This window comes from Trachinotus anak, unplaced genomic scaffold (assembly GCF_046630095.1).
Source record: "Trachinotus anak isolate AG129_WGS33_773 ecotype Australia unplaced genomic scaffold, CSIRO_AGI_Tana_v1 ptg000013l, whole genome shotgun sequence".
Taxonomy (NCBI): Eukaryota; Metazoa; Chordata; class Actinopteri; order Carangiformes; family Carangidae; genus Trachinotus; species Trachinotus anak.
The window spans coordinates 17,138,616-17,157,196 of NW_027273864.1; the positions used below are offsets into that span (position 1 = coordinate 17,138,616).

The following is an 18,581-nucleotide window of genomic DNA, read 5'->3' on the forward strand; positions in this document are numbered from 1 at the left end:
GAAGGAGAGGGATGCGGAAACCATAGTTAAGCTTTAAAATAATCAGAACCACAGTTTCCTTTCAATCTTCAAATTTCACAATTTTTTCAACTCTGGTAATGTGATCAGCTACATAATTTTACATTTGTGTAGTTCTTTTTGCCTCAGTCCCAGAAAAGGTGTCTCTTTATTTCATTGTATCCATTATTATTATTATTATTATTATTATTATTATTATTATTATTATTATTATTATATTTTTTAAGTGTGTGAATGTCAGTGGATAGTGGACAATAATGCACTTTGGTGACTGTCAAACCAACACTGTTATCTTGTCATGAAAAGTCTTGATAAAATCTGGACAATATTCTTGAGATGTTTTCTAAACATTTGTTGATTCAGAATGAAAACCTTAGCTGTCTTAAATATTTTATGTAAAAAAAAAAAAAAAAAAAAAAAAAAAAAATCAACAGTGTGTATGTGTGTGTTAATATATATATTGTTGTTTTTTAAACTGCTTGTTGCTAAATGTTTTCAAGTACTGCTGGCTCTACACATTCAAACATTTTGTACAGTGGAAATGAGCATGAAGTACTTTTTTCTATCAGTTATACAGACTATTTATCTCTCACTGTCCACTACAAATAGATTTACAAGCCTCTTACTGCTACATTCATCATTTTGATAACTTGAAAGTATAAATTTCAGGAATAACTTGGAAAATAGAAAAACTAGCGGGATAAAAATGCAGCTGGTTAAATTGCAGCATGGCCCATGTGAGTTTGGTTTTATTAGAAAGTGAAGTGTAATGTCATACAAAATGTTTACATGTATTCAAAAGATCATTGCCCTGTAAAGCAAAGTGTGATTAATGTTTTAAACCGGCATTTATGCAAAACAAATATTTTCAGACAAAAAACTACGTAAGGTACCTTTGTTCTTGTCTTCTTTATATATTTTTTTATTTTTTTGCACTTTAAAAGCATTAAATAAATCCAAGAGTTGCATTTAAAGAAACATGTCATTCTTCAAGTCAAAGGCCACTATTTTACAATATAATATATTTCAGTGTTGCTTTTGACATTATAGCAGTGTTATCATACAAACTGTAGAAGTTATGGAGAAGTTTTCCTTTTTCATTTTTTTTTTTTTTTTTTTTAATGTGTGGGAATCTTGCATATGAGTTGACATGGAGACAACCACAAGAATAGATACTTGCCATTTCCTTTAACTTAATTATATTTATCTTCAGTTTTTTTTTTTAACAGTTACAACAGAAACTATGAAATAAAACTGTATTCTTTGAACACATTGCATTTTTAGTATACACATATTCAGATACATAAATGTGTCTGTCTGCCATTTGGTGCTGAGCAGTGGGTTTTTAGAGCTTTTTTGCTGAAAAAAGCTGCCAGTGACAGTGAACCAAAACAGTAGGCAGACAGGTAACTGTAAAGCCGAGGGGAGCTGCAGATCCACATGAAAACTCTGTAGGTTCATCACTTCTTTCATGCTGACACATTGTTTTCACATCGTCATTTGATACATCATTATTATAAAAATAATCATTGTAGCATCTTTACCACATCCACTCAGTTATCACAGACTGAAAGCTCAGAAACAGCTGCTAAATTGACCTTGTGGTGAGAGAAGTCCTTAAAAATGCTCAAAACATAAATAATTAAAAAACAAGAAAATTTGAACCTCTACATTTCCTTGACAACTCTGCAGGTGGTGATCATGGGAACCAGTAAGAAGTACCTCAAAAGGATCAAAGGAACCTTGTGGTGAGATTGTTTTCCCATCTGTGCTACTGATGTGTGGTATTGCAGCTGAGTAGGAACTGAGAAAATTGATAATTTGTGTTGATGCATTCAAGGAAACAGTGGTTGATATTATGACTTCTTTAATAATCTTGGAGGACTACATAACCTGCAAAAGCATCTGAATCTGTTTAGCATTCACAATACAAATTACATTTTAGTAACCATTTAATTTAAAAACAGTTGATTTTCAATTCAAAAAAACTAAAGAAAAAAATAAAAAATTAAAGTCTTCATGAACCATCTTTTCTCCCAAGAAAAACAAAGTGATGACTGATTATTACTGAATGTTTGTAAATGATTCAAAAATATATTTTTTAAGTCAGATCAGTGCTCTATCCATAATTGATTTGTATCTATTCAAATCATCGAATCTGAAGTACCGATTCTTTCACCATTTAGTTTGATCAAAGGTGAAAATAGCAGACGTAAACCAATAAGGATGAGCGAGCTGCCAGGTAACTGAAGCCTATTAATACTTTATCACATAAATACCTAATTGCACTGTTTAATAAGGCTTCATCATAAACTGTTTAATAAGATTTATATAATGAAAATGATATACCAGTCCTATGACTCGTTCAATAACACAAACATTTTCATTAAGACAGCATTAGCTAACTGGTTGTTCATGATGAAGTTACTGTTAACGATGAGTAATATGAAGTGTGACCTCTAAATTTAAACATGATTTCATTCAATTGTGTCCTGCATATCTTTAGAAAACAGATATTTTCATTTAAAAAAACTAATTATCTGTTGATCCTTAAACATTTCAGATGTTTTGTTTTGTTTTCAACCATTTCATGTCAGTCTGCCTTCAGCTTACAAGTTCTGCTTTTAACCTTCTACTTCTGAAATTCAACCCTTTAGTCCTTTCAGAATTTTGTTTGAATGTGAAAAATAACACATTACAGCATCATGTCTTATAGTGAGATCTATTGCCACCATTTTCAATGATATATGATATAAAAACAATATAAAATGATACAAACATTAACTTGCAAACTTGATTATTGAGTATATTTTACAAAAACTAGAATTAAACAAGCTTAAAGCTGTAACTACAGTAAAAATATAATTTATTCAACTCTTGTTAAAAATATACTCTGTGATTCTGACAGTTATAACCAACAGTTTTACACAGTGTTTCTCTGTTGTATGTGGTGCTTCCATCATCACAGGCTCACTTGTGGTAATTACTATTTTTTAAAATCTAACACCAAATAGAAGCTTGTAAATGCTGAATAGTTTCGGGCCTGTGTGAGCACATTTTAACAGTAGACCCGTAATCCTGGATAGCCTCCTATGTTTCATGTCACTGCTGTTACAGTAATTTACATTTATGTGTAATTCATAACATTCACAGTGACCTAAAAGTGACTTAAGTGTTCAGTCTGTACCACTTATTTGGGAATTGTTTATCAGTGTTACTTTACTCCAAACAGTTATACAAGCTGGTTAGAACAAAACAAAAGGAAAACACTTTTATTCCCAAGAACTCAGTCAATCAAGCTGTTTGACAAAATACTAATAGACAACAATTTTAATAAGTGGTTCATTGTTTAAGTCATTTATCAAACCAAACTTGTTTGTGTTGTTGACCGGTAATTGGAGAAAACAAGACATCGGAAGATGTCACCTTGGCCTCTGGGAAATGGTTATGTGCATTTGTCGCTATTCTAACAATTGATTGATGATTAAAAAAATAATTGATAGATTAATGCATAAGGAAAATTAGTTGCAACCTTATTTGCTACCTTTAAGAGCTGTTACTGACTGAAAGTCACATAATGACACCTAAAACAGCTCCAGTTACTGAATGAAAACCATGGGATGTGTTTGAAAGCTCAGACACTAAGAAAAAAAAAACTAACTATGTTTCCTGTGTGTGGACCTTTGAGCTTAGATTCTTTTTTACCATGTCCTTTAAAATATTGCTGTTGAGTCAGCAATCAAACTCTGCAGTGCTTCATGGAGTGAAAACAAAGTAAATTTGAAACCATTCATTTAGTGCAGTGATTCCCAACCAGGGGTTGCAAGATAAATCTGAGGGGTCACGAGTTAATTAACTGGATTGGAAAAAAACGTAGACAGCCTGTAGACAGTGCTTTGTTAAAAGATTGGTTTAAAAGGAACTTGGTGTAGTACCAATGCATTGAGGGTAAACCGTATGTCTCTAAGTGTTCAGTGTATCTGAATTAGCTTGTTTGTCTCTTCTTATGAGGGCACCATGCTGCCAGCAGATGAGTTCAAGTCGAGCAGCTCAAACGCCATTTTCTCTGATTTGGTCGAAGGTAGGTCCTCAGCTGGAGTGCATAAGATGGAGATCCTCTAACAAAAAAGAATAAAGATTTTAATCAAAATATATAAAAACACACAAACACAGGTTTTTGGAGACCCCAGCTCACCTGTCGTAGTGTACCAGGAGTGATGCTCAGATTGTACAACATCCAGAGGGGAACCATGAGTGTAGAGGAGAGGGTGAACCACCAGCCAAGAGCATAACCCCACCATGGATATTCAATAGTGTTGTTGAACTTCAGAGGAGTGTATTTAACCAAAGAGAAAATAAACGTTCCCTGAAAAAATAGTAATGGGAAATGCTGTTTAAGTTTTTTTTAATTCAAGTTTTTGGATAATCATTTCAGTTGACATTTACAGTCAGAACAGAAAGTGTCTTTTAACCAAGACATTTGAAGAATGAATTAAACAGTCTCAATTTGATCAAATATAACCTGCAACTGTTACCATGTCCAGCTATCTTACTAACTACTTGTAACCTAATGTCACTTCCAAGGCCAAGAGTTAGCATATCATAAGCTAACTACAGTAGTTTGTGAGGTTACGGGTTAAGTAGCTCTCTACTGCAGAGCTAGTTATCAGTTAATGTTGACTTTTTGTGTCTGACATGCAGGTTTAACAGTTTTTTTTAGCACAATATTCTGCGTATAAGTATTAACTTTATATTAATGATCCCCTTTGCCAAGCTAGCTAGTTACAGCTTATGTAATCTTCCAGCAGCTGGTGTCATTACAGCCGGCAAAACTGACAGTCGCCAGCTGTCTTTGTCTGCCTCTGTCTAAATTTACTGACCCATTATACTAATCTTGAATAGTCTGACATTGTGTTCATTGTAAATTTATGTGCCATCCGAGAATGGAAAACTTGACAGGCAACAGTAAGTAAGGGGGGGCAGAGCTTTGCTAACTTTTTTTGTATCTCACCATGCAGACTACTGGAGTGGCATATTTCAAACAGTGCTTAATCAGGGGTGAAGGCTTGTAGCCAATCATGTCCTCAATGTTTTCATAAAACCGATCTGCACCTGTGAGTAGATGGAAACACAGAGGTGAGGAGGTTCAAGTTCAGTGTGAAGAGACGTGTACATTCTTCTTATTTTCTAACTCACCATACACCCATCCAATACAGACAGACTGCAGTAATGCAAAGAGAAGTAGAGTCATCCCACTGCAGGCATAGTAATCAAACAACTGGAAGATGTACAGTCCACCCTGTGTGTGAGATGAGAGTTCAGTTAGTCGTTCTGTTATAATGGTCTTTTGACATAAGGATATATAGTTATCATAATTGATTTGACATTTTAATGTAATCTTACCTCTGTAACCATTACAAGACCAATCAAGAAACTGATAACACTGATAGCAAGCAGCAGAAGTTTACGTCGATGACCAGTGTGGAAAAAGACAGGATTCATGTCAGAAATTGCTGTTGCAAGAGCTTCCAGACCTACAAACTGAAACACAGACCTCTCAGTTACACAGTAACTCTTCCCCTGATTGACAGGTTTCAAACTTTGCAGAGCTGATGTTATAAAGTACTCAGAGAGTGCATGCCTCTACGAGGACTGCACAATTCTCTAATCTAATTATTTATTTGATTTTTAATGATAAAGATTAGATGTTTTTAATCTGCACCTGAATCTGGATCTGCATTAAAATACATTTAATGCATATTAGTAATTTTAATAGTTCGAGAGAATCATAAAATGTTTGCACAGTGCAGAGTTTTCTGCATCTGAACCTTGATTTGAATCCAAACCAAGCCATGTTTACCCATCTATTGACCCATTGCTGAACTCCCTCAAGATTCATTGAGATCTGATGACTCACTTCTAAAATATCCTCCAAACTAACCCTCAGACATGCAAACAGGGTTGAAAATATGCTGTGAGTGACTGTCACTTTTTAACTGTGAGACACCCACAGACCTCAAACCAACGGTCAAATATCAAAAGCCAAAAATCCCACAGGTTCATAAGGACTGGTATGCAGTGTATACATCAAAAGTAAAGTCCATTAATGAATCAAAGCCCTCACTTTGCTCCTTTACTGTAAATTAAGTTGTAGGTCACCTCAAAGATGAGCTATTTTAGAATTCTATTTCATGCTCTTCAATCGAAAAATTGATTTATTCAAGACAGTAAAAAAGCTGCTATTATGATAAATTTCACCTCTATAGAAGTTTACCTCACTGTCCAGTCCCAGCAGAATGATCATAATGAAAAAGAATATTGCCCAGATCTGAGGAAAAGGCATCATGGCGACTGCTCGAGGATAGGCAATGAATGCCAATCCAGGACCTGCAGTGAGCATGAGATTATCAAAATAAATTGATAAATAAATAAATAAATATTTAGTTATTTTTCTGCTGTTGTGCTTTTGCTGTTCTAAATATGCTACATGTAATAATATAATATAATAAACATATATTTAATAAACACACTAATAATTTTTATTATCATAATTATAATAGTAAAAATTATGTTTATAATAATTTATTTACATGTACTTACCTGACTCTGCTACTTTTGATATGTCTGTGTTTTGCTCATATGCCATAAAGCCAAGTGCAGAGAAAATGGCAAAGCCAGCTACAAAACTGGTCCCACTGTTCAGAAGGCACAAGTACACACAGTCCCTATAGATAAAAAAACATTACTTTTATTTTGTATTAAATGCATAAAACTTTTACAACCCATTATTCTTAATGAACCAGTCTGGTTATTTTTGTTTGGCGTGACCCCTGATTCACTAGAAATACAGTAATTCTGGAGGAAACTATACTACAATACAATTTGGATAAAGTACATACATATTCTCTAGATCATATTTCATCGTATCATTTTTTTTTTCACATCACAGACATTATATCAAACTTACCTGTAGCAGTTATTGTTGTACTTATTATAACTGCCAAGTGCGGTTAGACATCCAATGCAAATAGCATAGGAATAAAATATTTGTGTGCCAGCATCCATCCACACCTACGGGAAGTAAAGGACATTTTGACATTTACAATAAATTACATATAAAAGGCTTTTACTGTGTGTTGCAACTCTTCAGTAAGTCTATACAGAATCACCTCATGAGAATTTGCTAATGTTTTACTCTGCTGACAATTTTTGCAACACAAGCAAAACATTCATCTGCAAACAAAGTTACACTGAACACTGTGACACTGTTTAAAACCATGTATAAGTAATCCTTTTGGTTTCAGTCTACTGAACTCTGGTTGGATGAATGTTACATCGTTTTGTACATGTTTGTTCCACACATTCAAGCTACATAACACTTACATTGAATAGAAAATTTAAACTCAATGTACAAAGTTACAAAGGGGTCATCAAATGTAAATATTCAAATGTCATGTGGATTACCTCCTACAAGTTTCTGTATAATTCAGCTTTACATCTTTGTAAACAGTTGTAGGTAAAGTAGTACATATCAAGTGGAATCAGTTCACACCTGTGGATCAGTGAGGCGGGATGGATCTGGGTAGAGGTAGAACTTGATCCCATCTAAGGCCCCAGGCAATGTGAGTCCACGGACAAGTAACACCGCCAACATCAGATATGGAAATGTAGCGGTAAAGTAAACTACCTGTGGAAGAACCACAGTGAAGGTTAATCTGTGGCTGTGCTGCCAGGATAGATATTCTAACATGAACTAAACACATACTAACAATCCACAGTTACACTTTATTCTGTGGAGAAGCCTGAGAAAATACAGTTAACATGGTACACTGCCCCAAAGGTGCTGACGACCACATGCTAACATGCTAACAATGACAATGCTAAGATGCAAGTGTTAATGATTACAATTTTGACCACCTCACCACCATGTGCAGGTATTTGGTAACCAAAATGATTACAGCTCATTTCAAGGGGGACATGGACATATGTACAAATTTAGTTCCAATCTGATTTCAGATATTGAGGTGTGGATGGTTGAGGATCACCAAAGTCAGTAGGATTCATCCTCTGGCCACCATCAATATTTGAATGAAATTTTATGGTAACTGATTCAGTAATTGTTGATTGATATTTCAGCTGGGAACAAAATTGGTGGGCCAACTGATGTTGCCATCCCTAGAGTCGTGGTGTTAGTGTGATTCACATTTTCTATGACACCATAAAAACGTATGCGTGAGATAGTGTAACAAGTAGCTGAAGTCCTGCGCAGTGGCTGCTGTACATTGACAGTGTTGGTTGCAGATGTGGAATAGCAATACCTCTGGTGGACAATGTTCTCTTCTACTCTTTAAAAACTTTGCAGTCATGTGACTCATTACAGTTTTATCACAGGTTAAGAACATAATGTGCTTGTACAAAGTTCATGGTTGATCATAAATGTTTCTGTCACGCAAGTATCTAATATAGGTTTAGATCTAACAATTACTTAGTACTTTGCATACAACACAAAAAGGGGTCCTTGTCCTACCTTCCCTGTGGACTTGACTCCCTTCCAGACACAAAAATAACAGATGACCCAGGACAACAGAAGACACAGAGCCAACTCCCATCGCATGCCACCCAACTCATGGACACTTGCTGTGACATTCAAAACTCTTCTCCTGCAAATCATATATGAAGTTATAATTCATAAATGTCAAGTCACTTTCAGAGTTTATACACATTCAGGGTTTCAGCTTTGATTTTGGACTTTGATTTCGTACTCACTCCCAGAACTCTCTCACTGGTGATGTTGAGTTTTCCACCGCAGTCCAATTATAAAAATCAGTCCTTCGATCAAACTCCACACAGGTCTCTGTTGCAAAGAAATATGGGATGTTTTAAAAAAGGCATTCAAGGATATATACACACAATCAAATGCTTCTTTTGTCAAAACTTTCAAACCTTGAGTAACATTTTCACATGAAGAGACAACCTGTTGTACTCCTATTCCTCTTTCTTTTACCCCTGCATGTAAATTTGTGCAAGTATTTTATTTTTGAAATGTATTTTTACTTATTGTGGAATTGGAATTGTTGATATTTACACAATAACAAACTGATTAAAATATGGCCACTGTTAGAAGTAGTTTGTAGGACTGCAGAATTACTTACTGGTGATTTAAGTCACCCTTCACTCAAAAATGTGTCATGATTTGTTACGTCACCTTGAAGTTTAACCTTCACAGCGCCAAGTGATATATATGTAGTGTATGTGTGCTGAAAGGTTCAGGTTTGCATGTGAAAATATAGTCAAGTCCATAAATATTTGGACAGTGAAATATTTAAAAAAAAATTTTGTCTCTTTTCACCACCACAATAGATTTGAAATTTAGCAGTCAAGATGCGATTTAAGTGTAGTCTTTCAGCTTTAATTCAAGGTGTTTAACAAAAAATATTGCAACAACCATTAAGGAATAACACTTACTTTCAAACATACACATTTTCAACAAACAAAATTATGAATTTAAGCATTATTTTTAATATTTGGAGGAAAATCCTTTGCAGTCAATGACTGCCTGAAGTCTGTCACCCATGGACATCACCACACACTGAGTTTCCTCTCATGAATTGCTCTGACAAGCCTTTACTGCAGTCTTCTTCAGCTGCTGCTTGTTTGTGGATCTTTCTGCCTTCAGTTTTGACTTAATTAAGTGAAACACAAGCTCAGCTGGGTTGAGATTAGGTGAATGACATGGCACAACTACAGGCAATCTGGAGTCACCAGTTCACCTAATGTGCATGTCTTTGGACTGTGGGAGGAAGCCGGAGGGTACCACGCAGACACAGGGAGAACAGAAAGGCCTCAGGCCTGGGGTTTGAACCCAGAGCCTTCTTGCTGTGAGTGACAGTGCTAACCACTGGACCATTGCGCCGCCCCAGGAGAAGATATAATTTTGAGGATTTTAATAATGTAACTGAACTTCCTTCGGAAAAAACAGCATTTTATTTGTTTGGATGGGATCTTTAAGTATGTTATGTAACATGAACACAAGCCAGCAGAGCAAACCTGGTAAGTCACAATTTAAAATGTTTCCAGAAGCTGGACTTTGAAATCCATGACTCACTGAAAATAAATAAATCAGCCACTATTATGATGATTGCCCTAAACTTTGTCATAATGCAATGAGTCATTGTTGCACTAAAGATTCATAATAATCCAATTATTTGTGTCAACATGTGTGTGCTCAGTCAGTTCTCATACTGGGACGCACCTGTGTTCCAGCTGTTTCTGCAACTCGCCCAGGGAAGTTCAGAGTTAAAAGAGGAGAAGAGATATAGGAAAGCCCAGGCCAGTATGATGATGTAATAGATGCTGGAGTATAGAACAACCACCTGACTGCCATAACCCATCCCTGAAAAAACAACAACAAAAAAAACAACAACAAAAGATATTTCAGTTAAAACAGCATCACTTGGAAGTAAGCAACAACTATATATATCTTTTCAAATACTTTTGGAAAAAAGTTACCAACTGTATTGTGGATGCTACTGTGAAGCATTGTTATTCAGAGATAAATTATTGACAGTGATAAATTACACAGAAATAATATGCAAGTGATATATCATTCACATTTAAATAAGATAAACCACTGATGATTAATGACCTTCTGTGGAAAAAAATATATAGTTTTGCAAGAAAAATACAACAGAATTTGAGCTCTCATAACACAATTCACATAATGATTTGCACATGTACAAATCTTGTACAAATCATGTCACATTTCTTGATGTGTGTGAATCTCTGACTCTACATTGACAGCAGTAACTGTAGAAAGAAAGTCACTACATAAATCTTTTGCGAAATGTGCACTTCATATTTGCATATTGTTTTATTTACGATTCACTGGCCCAGACAGTAATTTTTTAAACCTGTAATACACATTTACATAGTCATATACTGTATCTCATGGACATATAGGTTTTAAGTTATAGGTGTGTTTTCTTAACCAATGACAACTGGGAATCTAAGCCTGTTTTTTTCTGTCTTCAAAGCATCAGAAAACATCTATAACTGAAATGTAATAATGAAAGAATAATAAAAGTCCATCAATTAACTTCAGATTGGTAACAGGTTTCAGTACTGTGAAGTTTGGTAGCAAGACTTCACAGATTGTCCTTTTAATAACATTATGACATATGTTCTACTTAAAAATATCTTCAAGTGTTATCTTTTATTTTTAAATAGACTCATTTTATTTCACATGGATAAAGCTAGACATTTACCTTCAAACAGCGGGCAAATTTTCCTCCAGCAGGTAATGCTTCCCTGTTTGGTGTATTGGCCAAGAGACGTCTCCAGTAGAAACAGGGGGATGCCACAGGTAAAAAGAAAAAGTATGTAAGGGATGAAGAACACTCCTATGGAAAATGGAAAAATACACCAGAGTAAGTTGTTTGTAGGTGAAACCCTTTAAGCAATCCATAGGATTCACACTTATATAGCTGGAATCCGAGAAAGCTCAGTTATTAGTATAAGGTTAACCCTACATCAAATTTTTGTTCATTTTACAACATCAGTTAACAGAGGAATGTTTTAAGTTTCCTTTTGATATTTCTGCTCTGCTGTGGTGTGTTCAACTTGTAGTGTTCCTGTATTTGCAGTGTGCTTCTTTATAACAGTTAGAATACGTCTTGCAGCATTTTTTTGGAAATGGGCAACAGTATATGTTGTCAAATGGTAGAAACATTTTTTTCATTTACTTGTGATTGAATGAGTGCTTCCTCAATGAGAAATCTGGATCAGGCCTTATGCCCCAACCACCACCGCGGTTGTCAGGTGAAACAGCAATGTGTATCAAGATAGTTAGAGGAGGAAACAAAGGAGAGACTCAGCCATATGTTTGAGCCATAGTCAGACCCAGACTCAAGAGTTTCTGAGGAGTTTATTGTGGACTACACTAGAAGACATATCAGAATGGTAAGCATAGGTATTTCTTTACGTTGTTTTTTAGCTTGTAACTGGCAGTGGCTGATACAGTGTCAGTGGCTGTGCTAATGCAAACTCAGCCACATGTTTGAGCCTCAGTCAGACCCAGACTCAGATGAGGAATGTCTTGTGCACAAAATCGGCGACTAGCAGACATATCAGAATGGTTAGCATCTTTTATTAATTTATGTTGGTTGTTAGCTCACAACTGGCAATGGTTGACACAGTGTTAGTGGTTGTATTAAAGCAAAGTAAAGTAAGCTCCGTCCTTCAAGTTGACGGGATTGGTTCCTTAGGTATGTGACGTATGAAACCCAGGCTGTCTGAATCTGTTTTTATGAGACTGTTATTGGGTCACTGCAGTTTTAAGGTGGAAATGCAAAGTCATGGTGTTGACTGCCCATTATGTTTATGATGTCTTGTATTATATAAAAAAAAAACATTTGGACACGTTAACAAGGTTCATCAGAGAGGGTCTAAGTTGTACAGTTGTCAACTATGAAGTTTTTTAACTTGCAACACCCAACAATGTAACGCTGCATAATAGTGCATTGTGAATTTTGTGAAAAGGTGTCCCTTCAAAGTTTTCGGCACATCTTGGGAGCCTTAAGTAAAGGCTATGTTGACTTAGTACTTCTGAAGTAGGACTCTGTCTGATAATATACAGACTGCAACTTTCAGTCTAATCTAAACATTTATTTCTTGTTGCCATCGAGTGTTACTACAGTTTGAGTTGTTTCATACATTCTGTACTTATGCGAAAAGTATCTTTTCAATAGTTAGGTCTATTTTCTCTGAAAATATGAAACTCACCTCCACCATTTTTGTAGCACAGATAAGGGAACCTCCACACATTTCCCAGGCCTATGATTTGTCCAGCAACAGCCAAGAGGAACTCAATTTTGCTAGACCACTGCCCTCTGGTCACGGTGCTGGGTGCAGGATGGGCTACACCCATGTCCAGCCTGAACTTGACCTCGGGACCATGGGGCTTATCCATCGCACTGTAAGAGAAAGATGAACGGGAAAAATACTTAAAAGATGCTAGGTCCAGTATTTGTGATTTGGGTGGATTATTTAGGAGGCATACACTGTCCAAAAACACTTTAGTGGCATTTATTGGCCTAATTACAGTGTTCATAATCTGGTCTACACTTTTTAAAAGATGTAGTGTCTGTGTATTAATTATAACTAGTTATGTTATTTTTGGATTTCATTTTGGAGTAACAAACTGTATGTGAAGAACACTTTCTCTGCATTTACAGATTACTTTTCTCGACTCCCATTAATGCCAAATAAACAACTTAAAAACATAATCACTGCACAGCCGGAACTCTGACATGATTTAATTACCGTACATTAATATTAATAATCTGCACAATGCCACCAGTCTTGCTAGATTAGGTCATGAAGGTCATTCCTGCTTGGCATGAGGGTAATTCTTTCATCAATGTTGCTTTTGTGCTGCTGCCTTGGATTTAATGTGGGAGTGAAGCAACTAGACTGGAAAATATGCGTACTACTACATTACTGTTGAAAAGCTTCAAATCCTGAGATGTTGAAAACAACTTTCCTCAAGTGTTTTAGTGATCATTTAGTGGAGCCACTGAGAGGAAATTTATGAAAATCAACAGAGGATGTATGTTATCAACAGTGGAGGCCTGCAATTTTGTGTGGCACTCAAAAGCTAGAACAACAATAACAACGTAACAGGATGATCTGTCGGTAAGCTTGACTGGTGGCATTACATCACAGCAGCGTGACCGCTACTGAACTTTTGAGGCCGATACCAGTTTCGACAGTTAAGGGCTTCAAAAATTTGATAATGATATACTAGCAACAGAATTTTTTTAATAGTACTATTGCAAACATACACAAACAATCTAAAGATTGATTCCCTAGATTTGTTTTTAAAAAAATTATGACCAAGATACACTGAGCAGGACATTTTAAAGTTGAAAGATCAATCAGTGCTATCTGGTAGACAAAGTATATGATGGTGACACTGTTTTAAATGCACAGTATGTAACTTCTGCCGCTCGGGGCCTTTCATTCAAAACAATAACACAAGACGGTGTTGTGTGACATCATGAAATTGTGTGGGAATTTGTGTGAAAAATTGTCCACACTGGTCTCCTCCTCTCCAAAACAAACAGACCCAATGTTTATAACAGGTAAAACTGTGATATTTTCTCAAAATCTCTTTATTCTGCATCTCATTTTTCATCTGGGTAAAAAGTACAGTTGAAAACAACCAAGGTGTATCAAGTTTATCTTAAAAATGTGGCTTAAAACTGGATAAAAGTACATTTTGAGTTTCTGGCAGGCAACCACAACACTGATGGATGTGCATAGAGGATATTGACGTCATTGACAGGTGGCCAAATGAAACTGACTGTTACCATGATTAAAATTACAGATTTTATTAGGTTTGAGAATTGATTATTACGTTTGGGATTGTAAGAACACAACTCAAAAAAAAAAAAAAATATAACATAGACTTAGTTATTGTTAGACATATTTATGTGGAAATGTTACATATTCTAACTTTAAATAACCTCCAACCTACAGTTTGACATTTCTGCACTGTAATTTCTTGTTACTTAACAGCCGACATATACTGTACACCAATATGAAATCTCTGCAGTAAACTGCTACAACAGTCTAGTTACATTGGACACATCACTTAAATTTGACACAATTCAAATTTACAGAAATGTATTAATGGAACATGGAATAATACCCCTATCAGAGGTGTAGTGAATATTTATTGGCATACATTATCTTAAATAGCTGGTAAATATGGTTTAAAACTGGTTTTCCAGTATCACAGAAGACAGAGTTTATCTTCATGAAACAAGTCCCCCAGCCTTAAACTGTATGAACAAAATGCTTACGCCCTTCAATTCAAAGGTATTGTTTGTTTACTATGCAGTGTATGGGGTCTGACATTTTTGAGTGTTTTTTTCTTTCTAGCAGAAAACATACACACTGAAACAATGAATAAACTAGAAAGTGAGGTCTTAAATTGAAGTTGGTATTGAAAAGTTGTATGAATTTATCAAGGATATTTAAGATGGCTAAAGGCGGACCAGTGACTGTATATAAAAATGGAGAACATCACAGCTTCCCATTAAGTGAAGCCAAAACATCTTGATTGCCCCCTGGTGGCTGGCCGCAGTATAGTACAAAAACATGGGACTTGGGCTAAACTAAAAAAATCAGGAATCAAAACTTCAAATAAATAGAATGATGGTTTCTGTGATTTCAGGTAATTCTTATTAGTGTAACATCTTGATCGACAGCTGTGATTGACTTGCAATATGGATCACATCGGTCACCTCTTTGTAGCGGCAGCCTTTTCACCCTGTTTTGCAGTGTGGTCATTTGGAACAGCTTTAAACACTGCTGCTTTCAGACAACACAAAATGTCATTAGTTTATTTATAGCAAATCAGCTAAATTGTGTGATGTTTTTGTTCCTCTCTGCAAGTTCTCTTCCTGCCTCACTGAGGTTCGACACCAGACTGGTGCCAACGTAGGTTGTAGGGATTCAGTGTCTTTCTCAAAGACATTTCAGTTAGAGTTCAACTCAGCTGTGCCTGTCAAAAGTTGCATCCCTGTTTCTGTTCACTAGAGAAATTCCTCCCCTTGGTGTTAAGTTTAAACCAGGGAAAAAGCTGTACCAGCTGTACCAGTAAAGCTGAATCAACTGAGCCACAGCATATGGCACAGCCATCATATTTATTATCTATTCAGTTTATGTCCTATAAATAGTGTCATTGTTTTCAGGAAGACACCACTCAACATAGCATGGACACTCGCAATTAATCTAAATCATTAATGTCTGCATAGAAAATATCTTATTTTTGCAGAAATAGTCAATTCTACACAGGGGGAATGACATGCAGCAAAGAAACAAGCCGGTCGGGAATCAAACTTGTGATTGACCCGCTCAGAGAATATGCACTTATGTGGCATGTGCCTTAACCACTTGGCTAAATACATTTAATCAATCTATCAATTAATCTAACCCTAACCCTAACCCATCAACCGTCATATCCAGTTTGGCATGAATCAGCCTTATGGTTGTTTGTCAGAAGTGGTCAAAACTGACTTTTCACCCAGTTTTAATCCACAGGTTTACAATACACTTTTGAGATCTTGGTTGTTTCTGGCTATATATTTAGCTATATATAACTGGATAAGAGAGTTTAGTCATCAGACGGATGACTAAAATGGATCATAAATTAACAGAGAAACAACAAATGTTAATGGGAGTTTGACTTGCAGCCCTTGTGAGACAATTTTTAAAGTCAAAGTGCTTTACTCAGTGTTTTTACAGGTTTTAATCACCTGGTCCATTTTTTTTTAATTATCTGTGGATAATTCCAATAGGGCCAAAAGCCCCTGAATGATTGACACTGATGGATCCTAGCTGGGAGAAGCTGACTGCAATAACAGAAATGGTGGTGAAGACACATGATCCCAGGCTTCTTCATGATGTTAACATCATACAAAATATGTGCAGCAACATATTAAATACTAAATTCAGCAAGACTGTCATCCTGTAAAAAAAACTAGTTTGTCTGAGCAAGCAGCCTGTTAAGACCCATAGTTATGTTTTATTGCAAGGTGACCAGCAGAAACCTTGGATCTGCTTGGAATTCAGTATCTCAAGGACCCTCCTGCAGAAGGAGGCACCATTTTAACCACAAGACTACCTGTTACCCAAAATATTTTTTCATTTATCAGGCATAGTAGAACTGCTGCACAGTATGAAGTCAACAGCACCACCATTATTAATTGGTGGGGCAGTGTGTGTCTTTTGTTCCAGTGACCAACTGCAGAATGTACAACAAAAACTTTAATGAGGCCCAGACAGTTTTATTACCCAGGTTACCATGAGAAAAACTGTGTCTATGGCCCAATATTGTGTTATAAACCAAGAATTTGTAAATTGTCAAACTTTTTTTTTGCATGTGATACCAGCATATTACAGAATAGGCTATACAGTAGTATGACCCAAAGTGGGAAACAGGGAAACTAATGGCCATGTCTGGGGTCCCATGATGTCAAAGCCAACCAGGTAGAGAAAAAACAATACTGATGTATGCATTAGGTGAGAAACTTATATTCTAATGAATGAGTGTCATTTTAAAACACAGTACATAGAACTGTTTCAAAAATTGATCAATATTAACTATAAACAGAGTAAAAGGTATGTACACATGGTTCATGTTTAGTGAGTGATGTGAAAGTACACATGGTGTGTGTCCTAAATCAATCTATAAAACTCCAGCCACCACAACAGTTGCATTAGAAGAAAACAGTTTAAGCAAATCACGAGTGCTTGATATTTTATATTCAGGCCAGCAAGGTATATGTGCAGCAGGGAAGTCTCCACAAATATATTCTGTGGCTGGACAAATCTTGAATTTTGTTATCTGCCTCCAGCAGTGAAATAGAAGTTCTGTGAAGCTGTATGGTTAAATGCTGATGTTAGAATGCTATCATACTCACAATGACAATGTAAACGTGCTGATATCGACCAGGAAAATATTAACCACATTCACCATCTTGGTTTAGCATGTTACCACACAAACATTTGCTAAAACCCACTAAACACAAAGTACAAAATGAAACTGAATACTGAAACTGTTGTGAATGTAATTTGTTTTTCAGGTACTTGGTTATGACCTCCTTTTGGCACTAGATGAAATGTTGCGGGTACACAAAACCTTGTACAATTAATCTTAATTTTTTGTTTTGATTCTTTGGCCATCTCTAACCACAAATAAAAAAACATATTAACTGTTAATATTCACAAATTCTCAAAGCAATCATTAAATGAAATGTACTTATGTAATATTTCCGTTAAAGTAACTTTTTAAAGAGTTTGTTTGTAATGGAACCTCTTCAAACATTTGCACAAGAGAAATGTATCTGTCTGAAACAACATTACTGTAGCTTTTTGCAGCCATGGTCACACAGCAGCTGGAGGTGTTATACTAAACAAGGGAAATAGCTGCAGCATAGCCAATAACCTTTGCCCTACATAATACAGCTACAGGCAGCAAGCGTAAGTGCAGCTACAAACACCCAACAGTCTCTTATCTGCAAGGCTACAGTTTCCTAGTCAAGAAATGAAACCAAAGTAGTGTACACTCAAACATTTATACAAAGAAAAAACTTAAAGACAGAAAAGACCTGCTTGTGACCTTAAGGAAAAGTTATTGGTAAAGAGTACCTGAGAAAGATAGCCTCACGTCAGTAGTCTGTGGTTCTGTTATACTTCCATTTAGCTCTAGGTGGATTTCATCTGGTGCCTGTGGGGGGAAATACAAGTCTAGATCCCCGAGTCTCTCCAGGACAAGTGTTCTTCCTAGCTCTGACCATGAATGAGTCCATGTGTAGAGGTTTGGGAGAGCTGTGTTTGTGTGACAATGAGGGAGAGAGAAAGCGCAAGAGGAACAGACCGAGACAGGAGGGGGCAGGGGCATAATGTGATTCTGAATGAGCAACTTAAGGCGGAGCATGTTCCAACAGCCACATGGTCTCACAGTAAAGAGGAGGGGAGGGGACTCGCACACTAAC

General features: G+C 36.1%; 1 protein-coding gene across 2 annotated transcripts; it reads right to left on the reverse strand.

The window, feature by feature from the left end:
• Positions 1-1,868: 1,868 nt before the first annotated feature.
• Positions 1,869-18,457, reverse strand: LOC139630502 (sodium- and chloride-dependent GABA transporter 2-like). Of its 2 annotated transcripts, none has more exons than XM_071494027.1 (15): positions 18,280-18,457; positions 12,799-12,989; positions 11,283-11,417; positions 10,271-10,411; positions 8,785-8,872; positions 8,546-8,678; positions 7,571-7,705; positions 6,986-7,089; positions 6,619-6,743; positions 6,293-6,405; positions 5,422-5,559; positions 5,215-5,317; positions 5,030-5,130; positions 4,214-4,384; positions 1,869-4,136 (listed from the first exon to the last, which is right to left on the reverse strand). In XM_071494027.1, exons 2-15 carry the CDS (start codon positions 12,983-12,985, stop codon positions 4,023-4,025), a joined length of 1,788 nt encoding a protein of 595 aa, XP_071350128.1. In that variant the 5' UTR covers positions 12,986-12,989; positions 18,280-18,457; the 3' UTR covers positions 1,869-4,022. The 2 variants fall into 2 exon arrangements, with proteins under 2 accessions (XP_071350128.1, XP_071350127.1); XM_071494026.1 differs by having other exon boundaries at positions 18,235-18,456.
• Positions 18,458-18,581: the final 124 nt, after the last annotated feature.